The 23,875-nt window shown below is 34.1% G+C and overlaps 2 protein-coding genes and 1 long non-coding RNA gene across 6 annotated transcripts; 2 read left to right on the top strand and 1 right to left on the bottom strand.

The window, feature by feature from the left end:
* The first annotated feature begins 66 nt into the window (after window positions 1–66).
* LOC107797416 (3'-5' exonuclease-like) lies at window positions 67–741 on the top strand. Its single transcript, XM_016620315.1, has one exon. It carries the CDS (start codon window positions 67–69, stop codon window positions 739–741), a length of 675 nt encoding a protein of 224 aa, XP_016475801.1.
* Window positions 742–10,283: 9,542 nt separating this feature from the next.
* Window positions 10,284–11,018, top strand: LOC107797415 (3'-5' exonuclease-like). The gene has a single exon (XM_016620314.2). It carries the CDS (start codon window positions 10,284–10,286, stop codon window positions 11,016–11,018), a length of 735 nt encoding a protein of 244 aa, XP_016475800.2.
* A 64-nt stretch (window positions 11,019–11,082) lies between these two features.
* Window positions 11,083–14,254, bottom strand: LOC107797419 (uncharacterized). 4 transcript variants are annotated; one of them, XR_012709359.1, is made up of 4 exons: window positions 13,773–14,104; window positions 12,869–12,996; window positions 12,106–12,793; window positions 11,515–12,007 (listed from the first exon to the last, which is right to left on the bottom strand). It is a non-coding gene; the product is annotated as an uncharacterized LOC107797419 (long non-coding RNA). The 4 variants fall into 4 exon arrangements; XR_001650688.2 differs by having other exon boundaries at window positions 11,515–12,793; window positions 13,773–14,105; XR_001650686.2 differs by having other exon boundaries at window positions 12,869–14,103.
* Between the last annotated feature and the right edge of the window lie 9,621 nt (window positions 14,255–23,875).

A 23,875-nucleotide genomic window follows, 5' to 3' on the forward strand; every position in this document is an offset into this window, starting at 1 on the left:
GTGCGATACTTTCCTGAACCCTACTTGAACGTGAAATACCTTGTGCACTGTGCTACGAGTCGCCAGATGGCTGATTACATTGTGCCTTTCTACGAGTCCCAAATCGAAGTTACTGCCACCAAAAAAGCAACAATTGTTGATCATTGGATTCTACAAACTGTGCACACACGTCGTCGTAGACTCCACAAGCTCCTTATCAGTCTGAATATCAAATGGCTCCCGTGTTCTAAACCCGAGGACGAGGACGAGGACGAGCACTCAGTTGCTCTTCTTCAGCTCTCCATTGGCGATCGTTGCCTAATATTTCAACTCCTTCATAGAGATTTCATTCCCCAGAGCCTCGTAGACTTTCTCATTGATCCTAATAACACGTTTGTTGGTATTGGAGTTGAGGGAGATGTTGAGAAGTTGTTATGCGATCACGGGCTGTACGTGGCGAATACTGTTGATTTGAACAAACTGGCATTGTTGACGTATGGAGAAGAAATCTATGGAAAAATGGATTTGAAGCGAATGGCGAAAGCAGTACTTGGGAAAGTTATGGAGAAGCAATTGAATAATACTTTGAGTAAGTGGGATGATGAGAATTTGAGCTATGAACAAGTTGAATATTGTGCTATTGATGCTTTTACGTCGTTTGAGATAGGAAAAAAATTGTTTAATATAATGTCGGATAGAGATAGCCGTCGTGTTAAGTTTCAGTCATGGCTGCTGCTAAAAGAGACATTGAGGAGGTTCTAAAATCTTGCTTTTGTTTTGAATATGAAATAATATCAGAAACTGACAAAGGGGGTCAAGGACTAATAAGAAAAGTTTATTAGAAAAGATAATAGTAGAAGTTTGGAACTTTTTTTTTTTTTGGTTTCCCATCCAGTGTCTGGTACCCGCATTAGAGTCCGACTATATCCGGAATCGCACCGCGTAGGGCCCTAGTCGGGGGAAAGCGTCCTTACCAAGGATTTTTCTATACCCAGGGCTCGAACCCAAGACCTTTGGTTAAGGGAGGAGCAGTCTCATCCACTGCACCACATCCTTTGGTGGTAACTTTTTTTCTTTTTGTAATAGCAGTTTCTATATGTAACTTTCTCTAGTTTCTTGAAAATTTATACTATATTCATATTATTTTTGTTGCCTAAAAAAATTGGGTAGTCTAGTGCATTAGGTATTTCACGTTCACATAAGGTCCGGAAAAGGGCTGCACTCAAGAAGTATGATGTAGACAATCTACCCTAATATAAACATTAGTGGCTACTTTCACGGCTAGAACTTTTTTTTCTTTTTGTAATAGCAGTTTCTATATGTAACTTTTTCCAGTTTCTTTGAGAATTTATACTACATTCATATTACTTTTGTTGCCTAAAACAAAATTGGAAATAGTAATAGCCTTTTGTTAGAGCACAGTCAAACTAGTTTAGTTTTGGTTTTATGCCTTAGTGAAACTGAAAAACCAAAATAAGAGCACCACAACAAAAACAAATCTTAGTGTAATCCCACGTATGAAATCTGGGGAGGATAGTATGTACATTGACCTTACTCTTTCCTTGTGGAGATAGAGAGATTATTTCTCATAGATCTTCGGCTCAAGGAACGGTGAAAATAAAGTAATAAACAGTAGCAACAACCAAAATATACAAGAGCACGCCTACAAAAATTAGACAACTCTTATTGAACTCCTTTTTTTGGTTTCGCACCCAGTGTCTCGTATCCAATTTGGGATCTAACTATTTCGGATTTGCATTGGGAATCTAAGCTCGAAACCAAGACATATGGTTAAAGATATATATATATATATATATATAACATGCTACTTGTGCATCTATGACCAAATGTATAAGTTAGGACTACTGCAATAGGAAATTCTGGGGAAAAAAGTACCTTATGAAATAGGAGTTGTACAAATAAGTAGTCATAAAGCATGAAGCATGGTTCATCTCAATTTCCAAATTTTAATCAGAGCGAAATATAATCCTCCGTATATCATGATCCATTTTCTAAACTAAACATAAAAATCTGATCCAATACCAATGTATTATCTCAAAACCAAATGTCGCAATGTCATCAATAAAATTATTATGTTTAATGTAGAAAATGGAGTTTCACGATCCACTTTATTTTGTGCTATTTACTAATTCTAAGTAGTAATTTGGTTGAGAAATGTATTTGGTGTTCTCATCTTATTGGTAATGGACTAGTGTTACTAATGTGAGCAATTAGTAATAATATTTACTTAATTTTACTTATAAAAAAAATTTAAATTTTAAAAAAAACATTATAGCGTCGACATTAGTCGCCAGTAAAAGTAAAATTGTCGCAACTGAAAGTACTACTACATCGCTTTGCTATCGTGCGACCAAAATAAATAAGGTTTTTAGTGGCGACTTAAGGCGCCACCAAAAATCAGTAGAATCGTCAGTAAAGGTGGAAGTGCATTTTCTGCCATTTGTGGCAAGTTTAGTTGCCACCAAATGTACATTTTTTTAGCGAATGTCCCGAGTCATCGAAAATAATATTTAGTTGCGAAAGTATGTGATTAGTTATTTTAGAGTCCATTGCTCAAATGGTCACTCAACTATTCCAAATTATATCCTAAAGTTACTTTACATTCATTTGTAACAACAAAGTCACTGAACTAAGTCTATTGCGCTCAGAAGGTCAGTCAACTAGATTTTTCAAATTTTGGATTGCCAAATACCTATTTTACCCTCTAAATTATAAACATTTATCTTCTTTTTATTTTTTAAACTTTTTAATATTATGATTTTCCCTTTTTTATTTATATTATGGACTTACCTATAGAATAAATAAATATTGCTTATAAATTAAAAAAATAAAAAGTATTTAAGCATATATAATTCTGGAATAAAAAAATAATGAGAATAGTAAAAAAATTAATTAGAATAATTTGTTAGTAATAATAAGTTTAGTATTAACAACAAAAATTTAAAAATTTAATTACACAATTCAGAATGATAGAAAATAAAGGTTGTAAAATATATATTACATGCACGTAATATAAAAATAATTATTTAAATAAAGGTATTTTTATAATATACATTATATATTCTTAGAAATTATGCTCAATTATGTTATTATGTTTCTATCAATTTTCCGACGACATAAAGTTATGTCACCGGAAAGCAGGGGGGCTATCTGTATAGGGTAAACTATGCTATCTTAAGTCGTGCATGGAATAAATATAATATAATTGAGCATAATTTTCAAGAATATATAATGAATATTATAAAAATACTTTTATTTAAATAGTTATTTTTATATTACATGCATGAAATATATATTTTACAACCTTTATTTTCTTTTATTCTGAATTGCGTAAATAAATTTTTGAATTTTTGTTGTTAATACTAAAATTATTATTGCGAACAAGTTATTCTAATTAATTATTTTACTATGATCATTATTTTGTTATTCCAGCATTATAGATGCTTAATTACTTTTATTTTTTTAATTTATAAATAATATTTATTTATTCTATAGGTAAGTTCATAATATAAATTAAAAAGGAAAAATCATAATATTAAAAAGTTTTAAAAAAAATAAAAGAAGATAAATATTTATAATTTAGAGGGTAAAATAGGTATTTGGCAATCCAAAATTTGAAAAATCTAGTTGAGTGATCTTCTGAATGCAATAGGTATAGTTCAGTGACGTTGTTATTACAAACGAAAGAAAAGTGACTTTAAGAGATCATTTGAGATAGTTGAGTGACCATTTGTGTAATTGACTCGTTATTTTATTCAATTGAAGAAGACAGCTTTATTTTTTTTATTAAATCACTTTAAAATAATAAAATATTGTTACGTTATGTAATCAAATAGCAATTCATGTTGATGTTTTAGCTTGAATACGAGGATTAATAAAATTTTATTTAATCAATTCATCTTGAAGCGGTAGGTTATAGGCAGCTAAAACATATAACGTAATAATTTATCTGTACTGAATTTCTATACTCTCTCTATATTAATTTTAAGATTTAATGACAAAAGGTAAAATTCATAGTTGCGGTTCAAATTAAGGCATCAGTATGATAATATAAATGAAAAGACCATCTTAAAATTGATTGTTCTAAATATCGAGAAAATTCTACTGAAAGAGTAGAATTATTCTCTCATGCCATATAGACCTTCATTTTGTCATATCTTTCTAAATGACGTCAAATTCTCTTAATTCCTTTCTTCCTTAATATCAAGTTATCGAAGTGAAGTTTTGCTCTCTCTCTCTCTCTTTTTTACTTCAGTATTTTGATAAGGTAATTGTTGGCAAACAGGAGTTTAAAAATATTTTAATGATTCTTTTTTTCATGTGTAAATATCTTTAGATGAATTTTTAATTGCTTAATTATATTATGGCCATAAAAAATCCTACTAATTTTATTGAAAAATATATTTGGTATTCATCATATTAGTAATGGACTAGTGTTATTTATTTAAGCAATTATTAGTAAATTTTAATTTTAATTAAAAGTAAGTTTTTAATTAAAGTAAGATTTAGCGGCGACTTTGATCGCCACTAAACGTAAAATTATCGCAACTACGACAAATTCAGGTTTTATAAATAAAGTAAGATTTAGCGGCGACAAAAGAACGTAAAATTATCGCAACTACGGCTAAACTAAGGTTTTATAGTGGCGACTCGCGTTATCGCCACTAAAGTGACTGGCTGCATTTTCTAATTTTTTTTTCTTTTTCTGCTATTTGCTGCAAGTTAGTCGCCATAAATGTTCATTTTTTTAGGGACAACCCCAAGTCATCACAAATAACATTCAGTTACGGAAGTACTTGAAATTATTTATTTATGGTATAAGAGAGCTTCATTGTTTATTAAATACTTAAAATCAACAAAACGTTTTATTGTATAATCAAACTAGTAACTTATGTCGATATCTTAGCTTGAAGGTACAAATTAATTAACTTTTATTTAATTAATTTATCTGGTAGGTAAAATATGTAAGGTAAATATTTATTCGCACCGAATATTTATACTCTCTGTGCATTTTAAAATTTAATAACAGACGGTAAAATTTATAGTTGTTGTTCAAATTAATCCATCATGTGTGATAAATATAAATGAAAAGACCAAAGACCAAAGACCAAAGACCAAAAATATTACATAGCCTATGGAAAAAGCACTAAAGTTGGACAATTGCTTGTGGTTAATTCTCCAATAATTTTTGAATTAATTTGCCAATAAGTATGATTTTTGTGACATTTGAAACTTTTGGGGAGAGGGGAGCATTTGCGTAACTAGCAAAGTTATTGCGACGTGACCCGGAGGTCACGGGTTCAAATCGTGGAAGCTGTCTCTTGCAGAAATGCAAGAGAAAGCTGCATACAATAAACCATTGTGGTACGATCCTTCTCCGAACTCCACGCATAACGGGAGCTTAGTGCATGGGCAGACCCTCTTCTTCTTCTTTTTTTTGTTTAAAACTTTTGGGGAAGCATTTCTGCAATTGCTGAAGTGACTTTTATATTTGACTTGTTAGTTTCACTATAATTAATCAAAATTTATTCACAAATCATGTGCATATGTGGGTTCAGTGGCGGATCTAGGATTTTAAGGTTATGGGTGCTCACTTCCTTTAATATAAAGGTGTTATCAATCGCATAGTATAAGTGCACAATTATTCGAATGCAAGAGTAAAAAAGACTTAATATGAAAACTACTAATAATATTTTCATTACCAACAAATACTTTTAGTCACAAGTCATAATGAACTACTAATAGTATTATCATTACCAAAAGGGCTTCTAGTCACAATTCACAACTGTGATCGACGACTTTTCATATGTTGAAAACGATGAATAATGGCATCGTTGCTCACAGTTGGTAACAAAGATAATATTTTTTATTGAATCTGCTTTCAAAGAATAAGCGATAAGCATGAAAAAAATTCAAAATCCTTCTAAGAATATTTTTAATTTCTTACTTTAATAAAAATACCAAATCTTATTACCTTGTGCTATGTTCTGATAATCTGATTTTGAGATTGTTGTGAATGACCGGAGAGTTTGCTGATTGTTTCGTCTACTTTGTTCTTTGTTTTTCCCTTCTCTACGTTCCTAATGAGCAAAAATTCAAGAAGGGTTTAGTTTTAAACTTTTCTGTAAGACTGTAAAGATGGCATTTCTTATACTTAAATCTAATTAATTATTAATATAATAAAGCCTAAAGGTGAAAGGAAGTAGGAAAAGGAAAAACTAAAAACTAAAAAAGGAAAATTTAGTTCAAAAGCATTAAACTAAAACGTAGTCTGGCAACCTAAACTAAAACCTAAAGGGAATAGGAAAAGTTTTAAAACTTTTCCATAAAAGACAAAAAGCTGACATTCAAAAATATAAAGGCAGTACTATGACAAGAATCGAACCTGGTCTTTGGTTTCAAGAAAGGTTTTAACTCCCACTTCAGAACCACAATACCCGTCAGTCATTTTAATTATTGGGTGCTCACTAAAATGTTATATCCTATTTCTTATATTTTTATTATAGCTATACCTAGTTTACGTCAAGGTTAATGGGTGCTTGAGCACCTAAAACTAGCATGTAAATCCGCCCCTGTGTGGGCTACATGCTAAAGGTGTCAATTTTTTTTGTGTGCAGAGAGGTAAATGGTAGTTGCTGCAGAGATATAGGGACGAGCATCTGGATCTTGGATTGGGCTCATATTCTTCATGGAATGACATAGTGTTGGAGAAACCGTATTGACCACAATAACAGAAGGTAAACATATTTATTGCAGTTGCCAATCCATTCCATCTTTAAGGTATTCCTTTCTGTTGAAAACAAATACCATCAAGTGCCCTCACCCAAGAAACCGAACCAAATACTAGAATAATAGAGGATAAAACTCCTCCTGTAAAAACATTACCTAATAATTCTATGTTTTTTAGCCACGTTGTTGGCAATATTATGAGTGCAACTAAAAAGACAACGGTTTAGACAAGAGGGGTTGCTCTGATGGTAAGCAACCTCCACTTCCAACCAACAGGTTGTGAGTTCGAGTCTCCCCAAGAGCAAGGTGGGAAGTTCTTGGAGGGAAGTATGTCGGGTTTCTATTTGGAAACAGCCTCTCTACCTCAGGGTAGGGGTAAGGTTTGCGTACACACTACCCTCCCCAAACCCCACTAAGTGGGATTATACTGGGTTGTTGTTGTTGTTTGTTGTTTTCTGTGTCTACTATTTTCCGGCCACCAATATGAAAATCTGCATTTGCGAATAACTTTTGCAAATTGTCGCCTTCTAATATTAGGAACTCAATTGCAACTAAGTATAGTTCAAGATAACTGAAAATTGATAGTATTGTTCTTTCTTTATTCCCGCAAGCTAATTCATGAGTGTCAGGAATTTGCTTTTAGGAACAAAGGGAGAGTCGTAATATCAATTTTCATGTATGTTGAGCTATACTTGGTTGCAGTTTAGGTCCGAATATTAGAAGGTGACAATTTTTTTGTCGGGTTTTCGGGTTTTTTTGTTACATGAATATTATTTTAATCGTACTTTGTTAAAATTATAGATAAAGCTTTGATAAGTGAATATATGTTTAGTGAATATGAAAAAAATTGACAAACATATGATCTATTAAAATATTCTAATGGGAGAATTTTTTTAGTAACATATGATAGTTATTTTCTTAGTCATCTAACAATAATTTTTTGTTAATTTACGCTTTCAAGGTTAATACATGAGAGGATCCCAAATATTTTTACATTTTCTAAAGAAAAATCACTATAAAGTCTTAAAAATATAAATAAAATTTATATATTTATATGTCGGTTTGGTTCGGATATTTTTACTCAATACCAAACCAAGTCAAACCAAACCTAATCGGGTTTTTCGATTTGGTGCGATTTTCCGGTTCGGTTTGGTTTTTCGGTTTGGTGCGGTTTTCCGGTTCGGTTTGAACACCCCTAGTATTGGTTTTCAATAGAAAGGAACACTTAGGAGATGGATGGATTGATAACTACATTAAATATGTTCACGTTTTGTTATTGTGGTCATGCGGTCCCAAAACTATGCAATTCCATGAACAATATTAGCCCTTCTACATATATGCTTCAAATGGAAGAAGATCGAATTCAAGAATTTATCATCATGGATAATTAGTTAATACGTACCTCCTTCTATACCAAATTTTAGCCTTCCATATTTCTGTTATCTTAGATAGTAGACGATAATTAAGATAATTTGACAAATAATATTCGGAAGGGGAGCCTTGATGTAAGTGATAAAGTTGCTATCATGTGACCAGGAGGTCACGGGTTCGAGCCGTCCGGTCCTTCAAATACATACATTAGCCACACTGCTTCTGTATACTTCTCTTATCATAGGGCATTTTTCTATTGTCTTTTCTTTATACATTCTTATGGACAGTAATTTCATGATTGTTTGGCATGACAATTTACTATGTTTCTTGAAATTGTAACTTCAAAAGTTAAATGCCTTAAAACATGACAGAAGACATAGCACCAGATTGATGAGAGATAATAAGAAACTTGTATTTAGCAGTTTACTATATTGCCAATATATTAGATTTTATCCAATGATTTCAACATTTTAATATAAAATTGTTAAGTATAGTGACAGAAGACATAGCACCAGATTTCAACAGAACACTTTATATTTGGATTTGGCCATTCATATTTGTGAACATTAAAGTCCAATTAGTTATTCAATAATCATCATGATTTCTAATTATTTATAAAGAATAAATTTTTTTTGGTTGAAGAATGAAGATGTTTCCATTTAATTTGAATACTGGGGGAGATACAGATTTTAACTATAAGAATGATATCGAAGTAGACACTTTTGTATCTCTTTGACGGAAAACTTGAAGAATATTACACAAAAGTCAAAAGAGATGAGGATATTAGAGGAGTGTTAAAAAACGTACTCGCATCAGATGTTTATATTAAATCATACTAATTTACTGTGTTTAAGTTTTGGGGTGGATCCATCCCTCATGGCTGGGTGACATGGCACTTGCTAAGATGATAAAATTATCATATATAGATGTTGAATTTTCTTAAATTAGGTTAAATATTTAATTCTGCCATCCGTAGTCGTAAACTAGATAAAGGCATCATAGGTGATAAACCTTTTTGAAAGCTTTTCACGTGTGTAAAATTCAAGTTGGAATTTGTCTTGAACAACCTTTTCCGATTTTTCTTTTTCTTTGTGCTTTTTATTTCCTTTTATCCTAGTCATTTCCTTTTCGGCTACCTCCGAATTTTTTATTTGTCGTTTTATTATTCCCCCCCCCCCTCTATTTTCTATTCTTTTATATGTAGTCTCTAGCATGAAGACTCAAAAACAAAACAAAAAAGAATTCCAAAATTTTAAAATTTCATAAAATAAGCATTCCTCTTAATCTCAAATCTATGAGTTTTCTTCTTTCAAATACGAAAAACTTGGGACTCGATGAGAATTTTTGGATTGTGATGAAATTCAATCTTCATCTTCTTTTATTATATCATAAAAATTTGTGTTATTCTATGGTTATTAAATATAATTTAAATCTCTTTACTATTAAATTATGATAAAAATTTCGTAAGTATTGCTTAAAAAGAATATGAGATTTATGATTTTGATTTTTTGGAACTAGTAATTTATTTAATTATCTATTGAAGATATTTTTTTTAGTTTTCTTATTCTGTTTGGTGTAATTCCCTTGTTGAAGATGTTATTTTACTGATGTGAATTTATTTTTAATATACAGAAAGAAAATGTAATTCCCTAGTGAAAATGTTGAGTTTACTTTTGTGTTATAATAAAGGTGTGATTCCTAATTTAAAATGCTAATTACGTTTGCTTCTTGATATTTGAGATGTAATTTTCATATTTACCAATAAAAAATACTCATTAAGTTGATCTAAATAAAAAAAAAATCAAAAAACAAACTTATATAAAAACCATTACGAATAAGTTTTCATGAGTAAAAAAAATATCCCTTTTACCTAGCGGACATTACTGTAATTACGCGTTTTACATTCTTGCCGCCAAAGCTTAAACCAACACAGAATAGGAAAGTAAAATTTCCATATACTACAATTATTATAGTAAAAAACTCTCATTTAATTGACGCTACAAAATTAGGAAACTAACGTTTTAATTCTTGTTGCACACCAAACCGTTACTTCCCATTTCCAATCCCACGTAAATTAGGAAAACTCGCTCTGTTATTTATATATATACACAGCCCCTTTTCATTCCATTCCACAAGTTATACTCCATATTAACAAAAGTTCTCTGTTTTACTGTTGTTTATCAATGGCTGAAGTGTACGGAGTTTCTTTCTACAGTGATCAAATAGAAGTTACTGTAACGAAGAATGCAATTGTTGTTAATGACTGGATTTTGCATACTTATCATACTCATAGGCGAAGACTGCACAAACTCCTTATTGGTCTTGATATCGAGTGGCTCCCTTATTTCAATCCAAAAGACAAACAACCAGTTGCTCTTCTCCAACTTTGTGTAGGCCGACATTGCCTTCTTTTTCAACTCCTACACAAAGATTCCATGCCCGGATACCTCGCACAATTTCTGACTAACCCAAATTTCACATTCGTTGGTGTTGGGGTTGAGGGAGATGCTGAGAAGTTGATGTGTGATCACGGGCTTTTTGTGGCGAATACTGTGGATTTGAACCGACTTGCATTGTTGCATTATGGAGAATATGTGTATGGAAAGATGGGGTTGAAGAGAATGGCAAAAGCAGTACTTGGGAAAGTAATGGAAAAGCCAGAGAAGGTTACTTTGAGTAAGTGGGATGCTGAGAATTTGAGCTATGAACAAGTTGAATATGGTGCTATTGATGCTTTTGTGTCGTTTGAGATTGGAAAGAAACTGTTTAATCAAATGGCAGAGAGAGAGAAGGAATTGAATTGCCATTATCAGCGATTCAATTGCCATTGCCATTATCAACCACTGAATTGCCACTATCCGCCTCGGCAACTGCTACAAGAGACACAAGGGATGTTTCAAAATCTTGCTCTGTTTTGAATCTGAAATAACAACATTAGAAAAAGTACACAATAGTAAACTTTGTACAAGGATGTTCTCAAGCTTGAGACTTGTGAAGACATTGGCAACATTTTTTTATTTTTTATTTTTGGTTAAGTAGTTTATACATGTAATATGTATTGATTTTGATATTACATATTGTAACATAAATTTTGAATTCAAACTACTTTTGTGTTTTTTTCCCTTTTCCTTCACAAGCATCTTTAGAATCAGTGTAAGAACATTAACCCACAGTCTGAAGACTGATATCACATAAGATAAAAGAAGCTAATATGCAACTAGAAAGCTAACTAGTATGCCAGCTCCTTTATTTGAGAGGTTGTCCATGCTTGCAAATCTTTGCATAGGCGCGCTTGATTTGGTGCATGAAACTGGAACGATCCACTAACAGTAGTGACTGAATCATTCTCGCTATTACTTGAAGTTTCTTGCTCATTGGAAGTACTGTTCCCCGTCTCTTCAACAGGAGACATTGGAGTGGGAACAAAAAACTTGGCATTACACTAAAAATGTTAGTTTGATGCATAGGGCTTATCAAGTATATTCTTAACAATTAAACATCCTATTTCAGAATCAGACCAAGAAAACAAACAAGGGCTGTCGTGCCTAAGCCACAAAAGGTTCAAACATATCATCCAAAGATAATTAATAAGACAATATCACTTGCCTTGACCGGACACCCACACGACTACGAGCCGAGAATTGGTTGGACGTAGGTGGAAGAGGTGGGATTCCCGAACCGTTATCAGCAGAAGTTGGACTCTTCATTTCCGGAAATCCATTGTTGCATATGGAACTTTCACTTTTTAATACACTCTTCAAGTTATAATCTGGTGCTCCATTTTGGAAAACTGCACTGGTTGGTGGAGGTGCAAGGGTCGGTTCCTCAGCGGGAAGTTCAGCCCCTTCCTCTACCCATCTTTTAAGTTTTTCATCATAATAAAATTTATTCGTTTCACCCAATTTTGCTTGCAAGGAATCAAGACAAATGGAAAGAAGTCTCGGCATCAAACTTTATGAGGACCACAATCTAGAAGATGACAGCGGAGAAAAATAAATAATATACCTGACGGCCTTGACAGGGTATGAGGACTAATCCAATAGTTTTCTGGAGAAGCTGGGAGCCAAAGCTAAAGCGGCGAAAGCGTGATGTCCCTCCAGCTCCTGATGCATTGCTTCCTGTGTTACTTGAGCTTGCTTCCTTTGACGGGTCAACGTGATCCTACACAAATACATGACAAACTCATCTTTTCAAACCAGATCAGATAGATTGAGTCAAATGTAACAGTTAGTGTCATCTCTTTATCCTCTCATCTATGTTGAATGATTGTCTCAGAGTTACTTATGGTGGAACTTTCTGCATTCAGGGAGGGTTCTCCACAAATTTGGCTCCTGGAAAATTGGTTGGTAAATTGCTTAACCTTTTTGATAGCACGGCTCATCGTATTGCCACCACCAATGCCAACTAGTGGCAGTTTACAAGGGAATGAACAACATCATCAGTTTGCGGGGTCTAGAGTTTCAAGTAGTCAGTCAACCATGGCAATGTCATCACTGATGCCCTCAGCATCTATGGAGCCAATAAGTGAATGGGCAGCAGATAGCGGTAGAATGTCAATGCACAGTAGAAGTGTTTCAGAGCCTGACACTGGAAGAACTCCAAGACAGGTGTCTTATCCCGTTTCTCTGTTCTCAATGTTTTAGTCTCAGGGGTTCGGCCAGTTTTAAGTGATTTCGATAATGCTTGACAGTACCTAAAATTAAAAATGCTAAGGAACCAGTTGAAAGGATTTCAAGGAACTCTGCTGAACATAAACTAGGATACATACTTTAATGCGTCCGATATCCTTCCAACTTCAGCTAACATGCGTGCATACAGAAGTTTATATGGTTGAAAAGGAAGGAGAATAAATTGAGAATTCCCCAGCACCTTCGACTATTCATAAATCTCAGTCCTCTGTCCATAAAAATATTTGATCAGTCAAGCGATAAACCCGTGTTAACCAAGTAGCACATACAGTTACATGAGTGCATATGCTAGCTGTGGCACAAGATGTTTCACATCTCGTCGTATGACTAGAAAATGCACAAAAAATTGAGTCAGCAGCACCTGAATAGCCTCTCGACTAGCATACGTTCGGGGAAATTTCAAGTGATCTGCACCCACAAGACACAATCTCGTTGTATCTGAATATGGTTCAAAGTTTGCTTCGGCCACTAGATAGCAAATGTGTGAAGCAACAATCTAGATCATTGTTTTTTGAAAAGGAAAATGTATGTAAGAAGCAGACGATAATGATTGTGTAAGATTTTTTACACAATCATGCACTTAAAAGGTACTGTTGCGGCAAAGCAACATGCTACATTGTGTAGCTAAGTAAAAAAAATTATTACTTCTTAATATTTTGACCCCTTAGTGAAAATCCCAGCTCCGACACGGACCGTCAGTATATAATTTTTGATGAAATGAGATTCTTCGTTACAAGCGTCGAGAAGATGCAAAGTTACAAAATAGATTAGAGTTAGTTCCAATTACAACAACAACAAAAAAAACTTACAGAAAAAGAAAGTACTGTCAGTATATATGACATTTTAATTTTTGATATGAAAAAATGAAATAATCAAGTCTCTAAATTTACACTTGATAAGCAAATGCGCCACACAAATTAGGACCAGTAGATTTTATTTTTTTGGGGAATTGATAATTAGGAGCGGGAGAATAATGCTTTGTACCAGATGTTAATTGATCGTAGGGTCTCTTACGAGCTGAAAGAGGCTGTGAACCACCGAAATTCTGCTCGGAATTAGGGTTTTGTGGTGGTGGTGGTGATGCTGGCGGCGATTGAAGTGGTTGCCATCGCCGGGAAATTTTCTTCTATGATTGTCGTCGTTACGAGAGATAGTCTCGTCGGAAGGCCAATTCGGCGGTACAAAATGAGAGTTCCGGTGATATTCCGGCTGGTTTCCACCGCGTTCTGCGTTACCGTGGTCCACTGAGCATCACCGGTAAATTTACAATTTGAACCTTTTACGGTTTGTTTGGATGGTTGTTACATATACCGTATTGTTTGTTAAATATAATAAATTTGCAATATTATAAAGAAAAATTATGATACAAAATAAAATTATGATATAAAAAGGTAAAATAAATGATAAAATAAAATTATCTATCTATCTATATCTATATTCTATATATTATTATAAAAGCACGAATGTTGAATCTCTAAATATTGAACGACAAAAATATTCCTGAAATATTGACAATCTTTTATACCCTTCAAAATTGAATTATTTGTTCAAAAATATGATAGAATATGGGATAAAATTGTAATAATATTTAGTGTTAAAAAAAATTGGTAACTCAAAAAGAGATATTCAAATTGTTGTCTAGATTCATTCTTGTTATATAATATTAATGGATCTTTATTATACTATTAATTTGAATATATTTAATGTGTGTAATAGTAACTTGAATAGCTTTGAATATAATATTTTTATTAGCTTTAAATGACTATTATTATTTATTATGGCTATCAAAATCAATTAGTTTTTTGAATCTGACTATTTGATAACGTTCCATGTTTAATGGCCTTTAAATATGTTACGTTTCTTTCCTTTGGTTTTGTAACGATTCTTTCTAGACAATCATATATCCACTTTGGACTATTTATATGTATAATGTGTTTATAAAAAGGTGTGAAAGAGTTGAAAAAGCAAACACTTTTCTTCTCAATTTCTTTTTATTGTGCTGGATTGTTTTTGATTAATCTTTGTTGGTTCTGCTCCTAATTTATATTAGAAGAGCTTGTTGAATTCTGGGGATATGCCTAATTTTATTCATCATGGTGTGAGCAAAATATCCTTAAGGACAGTGTCTTTGACACGTCTCAAGCTAAACCTTATTCTCCATAATAATCATCCAATTTTTCCAACAATCTTACGAATATTTACCACTTTATTCTTATGGAGAATACCGATTAAGTATATTATTCACGTTGACGTTTTCTGCATCGTTGTTGGTGTATTCGTACTTTTGGACCTCAAAATTGGATTCTGGTGGACTTTAAACACGGTAGCTTGTTCCACTTTATATGTTTTTGTGTGACTTAATATTTAACTATCAGTTACGCGTAATTGGACTAATACTAAATTTATGTTATTTCATGCTTATTCTCGAAAATATAACAGGCAGATAAACTTTGACCTCAAGATGATACATATAATGTCATTTCAATTTTAGATGTGTTTATAGTTGTACATTATTTGTTGATGTGAATTTGTATTTGTAATTTTGTATGTATATTTTGCATAGTGAAAGATGCTGCACTAATTTTGTAGTTCTTTTGATCTAGAATGTTTTAAATATTCTCTTTTAACATATTGAATAGGCAATATGATATTAGTTATTTCGGTAATTGTGGAATTTCCTAACATGTCAAAAGGACAATTTGTTATGTTGTTTGAGATCGTGAGAATAAATGGTATTTGTCGCACCTCCTTTTTACATACCCGAGAGGGTGCAAGGGAGTTTTCTCCAATTAAAGGACAGCCGAAACGGGATTTGTTTGTTTGTTTCAGAGTCGCCACCTGGGAATTTTAAGGCGTCCCAAGTCACCGGTTTTAATCCCTGAATCGAGGAGAATATGACTCTGTCTATTTAACAGTCTGCGCACCAGAAATCCGGAAAAGGAATTCTGTTAACCCGGGAGAAGGTGTTAGGCATTCTCGAGTTCCGTGGTTCTAGCACGGTCGCTCAACTGTTATATTCGGCTTGATTATTTTGATTTGTAAAATACATTTTTATTGCATGATTTTATTGTTACCGCTTCTATTTATATTTAAAGACCCTTCTTTGAATTGAATCACGCGTACGTGTATTCGTGTTATAAATTATATTTTTTTAAAAACATGCGGAGTTGTGTCACGCGCACGTGTACACAATAATATAGATAATATTTTTATTATAATAATTATTTTTGAAATTATGTTTTAATAAAATCAAGAACATTCGCCCTTTTTGTATAATTAAGTAGTGAACCTCACATCTCGGTTTTTTATGAAATTAATAATGATATTCTCCGAGGAATCCCTTTTATTAAATATTCGATCGAAGTTGCGCGAACGCATAATCCGAATTGCTTTTAGAAATATAATCAGGTTACGCGAACGTATCCCTAATCACAAAAATATTCTTGATAAGGTTCTCTACAAATTGTTATTATGTGTTGACCGCGAGCCTTGTTTTACACATATGAATCATATACCTCAAATTTTAAAGAATTAATGACGTGAAAAAGAAAACAGACAATACGTATCTAAAACTAACATTTTTCGTGGATACAACCTTTGGATGTCCATAAATCGAATCGTGTATAAAATTGGGAAAGAACTTAAAATGGTAAACAAATTAATATTTTCCGCAGAATCTTCATTGTTTCATTTAAGGCGAACTCTTCTTCTATATATCTTTTACATAAAATGCCACGATTCGTTTATAAATCCTATGTCCTTCTCATGTATTTGTTTTAGTCCAAAGTTGCAATGGTTTGGTTAATGTTTGCAATGGAAGATAAGAGTCAAGTTGATAAGAAAGAGAACTATTATACAAATTGATTCAATAAAATTACATCACATGCAATATAGTTGTACGTTTGAACCATTCCTAATATTGTATCAACTCACCTTCCACATATGATTATATATATACTCATCATCATGCCATATATGAACATACAACTTATATCAATCTAAACGAAAATCAGATTTTTTTTACAAGATATACTAATAATGTAATTTATTGATACTTCCATTCTACTTTACATTTAGCTAACAATATTACGGGATGTAATTAATGGCCCATTTTATGCCATGTTCCCTACCTTGGTATTTTAATCATGACTTCACTTAATGAAAATTCCGAAATAGATGATATTATTACAACACTTAAACGAATTTTAAGAGGTAACAATTATCTTATATTCATTACGCCAAACGTACTACTATATTAATCAACTGAAACAAAAACCAAATTTTTAACTAATGAACTTGAACGAATGGAAAACAGAATTATAATTCCCGAACTTCATTAATTTGTCATGTTGAAGCTTTTCGTGACATGAATTTACAGATATGTACCTGATATTGGAAGCAAAAGAAAATGAAGATGAGAATCAGCAGCAGTAATAACAGTACAACAGCAACAACTGCCCAGCAACAGTAACAACCCAGTAACAGACCGGTGGAGTAGTAATCCCAAAAACAAAAGCTTTAAGCTTTAAATGAAACAACAACCATTAATACTAATTTCAAACAAAGAAAGAAAGCAGTAGATTTTTAGTTTTTATTTTTATTTTTGAAAGCTTAAATATTTTTCGGAATTTTTCTCTCTTCTATTCTCTGTCCGTTTTTTCTCTCTATCTGTGTGTGTATTTTTTCTCGTATCCCCTCTCTCATTGTCTTGTGTTCAAGACTTCTTCTTATAACTCATCTCATAAACCTTTCAATTAATTAAAATCCATACTTTTTCTCTACCCAACCCATTATCTTTCCACTCATCCCCATTACATTAAATAAACATATCACACCACCCCATTATATTTTGTCCCCCATGCTTCATTTAAAATAATGCAAGATTCCCCCTTTAAATTAAATCTTGTCCCCCCTTTATATTAAACAACTATATCACAACCCACCCCATTTCATTTTGTCCCCCATGCTTCAAATAAACAATTTCAAAATGTACAATTCCTAAACTACCCCTCACGACCTTACTGAAATTACCAAACTACCCCTGAACGTACTACAAATTACCAAACTACCCATCAGCTATAACACATCATTTAATCAAACATAACCAAAATATAGACAATATGATTAATTTCTAACAATGTTCAAACAACAAATTTCATGAACATGATTTCTTCAACATTTCAACAACAAAGCACATGAACATGATTTCAACAACAAATCACATGAACACAAATTGAACAACAAAGAACAACTAAAATTTGATTGAACAATATTTTAGCAACAAACAATCCTATTTTCGGATTCAACAACAACAACAAACAAGTATATTTAGATTTCTAAATTCAATAATATTGAACTTAAAATCAACTACTCTAACAACATTACAACAAACAATTCCTATAAACAAGATTATGAGACAAATTCAAGAAATAATCATAAATGATAAACAAAAAATCAAACTATACACATTTCGGATTCAAGATCAAACAAACATAATATGAACATGAATTAAATCTAAAAAACGATGGATTCAAATGATTAAAACCAACATACTTCCCTTATTACAACTAAATTCTTTTAGGCAAATGACAAAACAAAAACCTAAGAAGAAACAATTATGAACTTAAGCTTGAACTTAACAATATTAACAATTTCCGGAAAATACATAAAATACATGAAACAAATTGAAGAAACAATTAATTAAACTTCAATTTGTATCTAACTAATATTAAACTAACAAATATTCATTTAAACAATAATACAAACATGAAAACAACTAATTAAACTTCTATTTTGAAATCTGAAAATTAATTTTAACAAAGCACATGAACATGAACAAACTAGAAAAATGATTTCAATGATAAACAACGAACAAAACAAGAATCAAATATTTAACGATTTTAACTTTTAGAAATATAAAAACGAAATATGGACAAAATAAAACTCAAAAACAACTAACCGGAGATGAATCAACGAAGAACTTTGATTGTAAACAAATCTGTCCGAGCCTCGACCAAAGCTCGAACAAATGACGACGAAGACGAAGAGAAGATGAAGCAGCCCGTAGCTACTGCCGCGACGAGCAGCAGCAGCAGTCCGTCCAACACCTGCTGCGACGAGCAGCAGCAGCACGACGTCGAGACAGCAGCAGCGGCGGCGACAGGCAGCAGCAGCGCGGACAGCCATGGACGACGACGGACAGCCATGGACGACGACATGGTCGACGTCGAAGCTCGTCCATGGCTGTGTTTGTTTGGTTGTTTGGTTGAGACAGAAGCAACAGCGATGGGGCTTCGAACAACAGAAGGAATAAACAATGGGCTGGTCGACGCACAAGCAGAAGCAACTGGTGGCGACGACGGACTGTTTTGCCGGAGAAGATGAAGCTCAACCAAACGACGACGAACTAGAGCAACAATGGTGGACGAAGAAGATGAAGTGCTTGGGCAGCAGCTGTTTGGACGATGAGGATGTGTCGAAGAAGAAGGTAAAGGGCAGCCATGGATGCTTGGTTGGAGCTTTGGAGGAAGAAGAAGAAGATAGGAGAGGGGGGGGCGGATGGTTTAGATTTTAGGGTTTTCTTCTTTTAGTTTTTGTTTTGTTTTTGTAAAATGTAAGACAAAGGGGTTTGGGTCTTTTGGGTTATGGACTGGGTCGACCCAGTTCGAGATGGACTGGGTCGTAGGGAAGATTGGGCCATTTTTTGGGCCTATGGCTTGAAATCGAAGAAGAGGTCCAATTCCGACTTTCTTTATATTTTCGCTCTTTTTTCTTCTTTTATTTCTCTAAAACTAAATTATAAAAATACTTAAACTATTATTAAGAATTAAATTAAGTTATAAAAGCGCAAATTAACTCCCAATAACAATTAATGCACAATTAAGTAATAATTAAGCATAAAATTGTATATTTGGACATTAAATGCTAAAAATGCAAACGATGTCTATTTTTGTAATTTTTAATTTTTGTAAAACAAATTTAATTACTAACAACTGTAGAATTAAATCCTACATGCAAAATGCGACATATTTTTGTATTTTTTATTAATTTATCAAATAAACACGCACAGACAAATACAAATAATTATTCAAAATATCACAAAATTGTTCGGGAAGTTTTGGTAGCTGGGACTACCGGGGAACTGCATTGTTACTGTTGTTGCATGCTATTACCACTGCTTACCGATCTCCTTGTTACACCATGCTTAAAAGAAAACAAGAAGCTAGGCTAGAGTACAATTTGTTTTTGTTGCCTTGCTTCCTTGTCTGCTTGCATTTCCTCCGGTGCTTTTCTTCTTTTGACACATGTACTTGAGTTTGTGCTGTGACCTCTTGTTGCAACCTTCTGCTTCCCAGTGTCGGGGAATTTTATTGTCTCCTGCTGGGGATTCCTATTGTAACCCTCTGTTTTATTGTCCTCTGACTTGATCTTGAAATGTATGCCTCTGTTATCTGGGCGGGCTCCCAACTTCAATACTTGAAAATTAAAGACTTGAAATGTAGGCCTCTGTTATTTGGGCGGGCTCCCAACTTCAATGCTTGAAATATAAAGACTGAAATGTATGCCTCTGTTGTCTGGGCGGGCTCCCAACTTCAACAACTGAAATGTAAAGACTGATATGTATGCCTCTGTTATTTGGGCGGGCTCCCAACATCAATAACAACTTTAGAAATAAACGTCATTCCTCTCTTCAGGCGGGCTCCTGACTTCAACCAATACATTGCCATTCCTTTCTTTAGGTTGGCAATATTTCAACAACTTTTAAAAAAAACGCCTTTCCTCTCTTCAGGCGGGCTCCTGACTTCGACAACAACTTTGAAAATAATCGCCATTCCTCTCTTCAGGCGGGCTCCTGACTTTAACCGATACATTGCCATTCCTTTCTTTAGGTTGGCAAGATTTCAACAACTTTTAAAAATGCCTTTCCTCTCTTCAGGCGGGCTCCTGACTTCAACAACAACTTTGAAAATAATCGTCATTCCTCTCTTCAGGCGGGCTCCTGACTTCAACCAATACATCGCCATTCCTTTCTTTAGGTTGGCAAGATTTCAACAACTTTTAAAAATGCCTTTCCTCTCTTCAGGCGGGCTCCTGACAACAACTTTGAAAATAATCGCCATTCCTCTCTTCAGGCGGGCTCCTGACTTCAACCAATACATTGCCATTCCTTTCTTTAGGTTGGCAATATTTCAACAACTTTTAAAAAAAACGCCTTTCCTCTCTTCAGGCGGGCTCCTGACTTCGACAACAACTTTGAAAATAATCGCCATTCCTCTCTTCAGGCGGGCTCCTGACTTTAACCGATACATTGCCATTCCTTTCTTTAGGTTGGCAAGATTTCAACAACTTTTAAAAACGCCTTTCCTCTCTTCAGGCGGGCTCCTGACTTCAACAACAACTTTGAAAATAATCGTCATTCCTCTCTTCAGGCGGGCTCCTGACTTCAACCAATACATCGCCATTCCTTTCTTTAGGTTGGCAAGATTTCAACAACTTTTAAAAATGCCTTTCCTCTCTTCAGGCGGGCTCCTGACAACAACTTTGAAAATAATCGCCATTCCTCTCTTCAGGCGGGCTCCTGACTTCAAACCATACATCGCCATTCCTTTCTTTAGGTTGGCAAGATTTCAACAACTTTTAAAAATGCCTTTCCTCTCTTCAGGCGGGCTCCTGACAACAACTTTGAAAATAATCGCCATTCCTCTCTTCAGGCGGGCTCCTGACTTCAAACCATACATCGCCATTCCTTTTAGGTTGGCAAGATTTCAACAACTTTTTAAAACGCCTTTCCTCTCTTCAGGCGGGCTCCTGACTTCAACAACAACTTTGAAAATAATCGTCATTCCTCTCTTCAGGTGGGCTCCTGACTTCAACTTTGAAAATAATCGCCATTCCATTCTTCAGGGGGGGCTCCTGACTTCAACCAATATATCGTCATTCTGTTCTTCAGGGGGGCTCCTGACTTCTTCTTAAATTCTTCATCCTCGTTCTCCAGGTGGACGCCTGACTTCTTCTTAAATTCTTCATCCTCGTTCTCCAGGTGGATGCCTGACTTCTTCTTAAATTCTTCATCCTCGTTCTCCAGGTGGATGCCTGACTTCTTCTTAAATTCTTCATCCTCATTCTCCAGGTGGACGCCTGACTTCTTCTTTAATTCTTCATCCTCATTCTCCAGGTGGACGCCTGATTTCTTCTTCAATTTTTTCATCCTCATTCTCCAGGTGGACGCCTGACTTCTTCTTCAATTTTTTCAAATTATCCTAGGAGAAAATTCATCAGACTAGATTTTGATCCTAGGAGAAGATTCATCCGACTAAGATTTTATTATATTATCTTGGGAGAAAATTTTCATCAGACCAAGATTTTGACTCTAGGAGATAAATCGTCAAACTAGGTCCATTTTGTTGTGATCTTAGGAGAAAGATTCATCCGACTAAGATTTTATTATATTATCTTGGGAGAAAAATTTCATCAGACCAAGATTTTGACTCTAGGAGATAAATCGTCAGACTAGGTCCATTTTGTTGTGATCTTAAGAGAAAGATTCATCCGACTAAGATTTTATTATATTATCTTGGGAGAAAATTTCATCAGACCAAGATTTTGACTCTAGGAGATAAATCGTCAGACTAGGTCCATTTTGTTGTGATCTTAGGAGAAAGCTTCATCCGACTAAGATTTTATTATATTATCTTGGGAGAAAAATTTCATCAGACCAAGATTTCTATCTTAGGAGAAAATTCATCGGACTAAGATTTGATATCTTATCTTGGGAGAAAAATTTCATCAGACCAAGATTGTATCGGGAGGGAAGTTCATCAGATTAGGACTTTTTATCCTAAGAGGAAAATGTAAAGATCAATGATTTGAGAAACTTACCTTCGTAATTTCTTCTTTTCTTTTCTCCTTCCTTTGCTCTGCTTTGTTCTTGCTTGCTGGGGATAATACCACTGTGGGAGTCTCCTTTCTTCCCCTCCTCCATTCTTTATATATTTTTTCTTTTCTTTTTCTTTTCTTTTTTTTTTCTTTTTTTTTCTCTCAACACTGCTGGGGATAAAAGGGTTATCTTTTTGGATAACGTTGTTGAGGATAACGCTGCTGGGGAATTTTATCCCTTCAAATCGATGCTTTATTCTTCTGGAAGCCGCTGGGGATGATAATGGCTCTTTGCTTTTCTGAGCACAAATGTCATCCCTTTGTTCTGCTAGGGAACAACTTCTCCATTGAAACTTGTTATGCTGGGGGCAACACTGGTTCAATGACCACTTCCCTTGAGACTGGTGTTATCTTTATTCTTCCTCGAGTGGGTACCTGACTTCCAGAAAATTTTCCAAATGAAAGGAAAATTTTCTGCCCCAGTTTTACAGTCTCCCTTATGGCATGCATTTCTGTCATCAATGCCATTCCCTTTACCTGTTTCAAATCAAACAAAATTTGTTAGTTTAAAACGTGGTGGTTGGTTGTGATACTCCCACTGGGATGGTTTTCCCTTTTCCCTTCCTTGCTCTGCGTTCCACAACTTGTTGGGGATGATATTATTTGCTGGGGATAATCCTTTTCTGCTGGGGATATCCCTCTTCTTTCGTGGCATGGCTCGGAAACTTGCATTTTCCCGACCTTTTAGTCTCGCATGAATTTCCCAAATCATGCTTATTGTTTTTCTTGTTTTGTCCACGGGCTTTGGTCTTGAGGTTTAATAACCTTTGATTTCGGCAAGGATATCCCTCTTGACACTCGTCAATCCTTTTGCTGGGGATATCTTTCTTGACACTGGCCTCGCGCTTGTTCTTTCCTGACTATATCACTTGGATGTACTAGTCAGATCTTATTTTGGAAAGCTGATGGTCTACTTTTAAGTCATTTCCCACTGGTCTTGACCCAACAGACTCTACTGGGGAAATTTCTATGAAAGGAAAAGATAAAAGGGAACAGAATAAAAGACAAAGGAAAAAAATGACTCTTTAACAAAAGAAACTATAAATAAAAACCTATCAAACGAAAACACTGACTCTAATGGTCATGACATGCATATGTGGCCTATCCTTCGTCATCAATCGTCTTTCGAGGTCTTCCCTTGACTATCCCCC

The sequence above is a fragment of the Nicotiana tabacum genome, chromosome 5 (genome assembly GCF_000715075.1).
Source record: "Nicotiana tabacum cultivar K326 chromosome 5, ASM71507v2, whole genome shotgun sequence".
Classification (NCBI taxonomy): Eukaryota; Viridiplantae; Streptophyta; class Magnoliopsida; order Solanales; family Solanaceae; genus Nicotiana; species Nicotiana tabacum.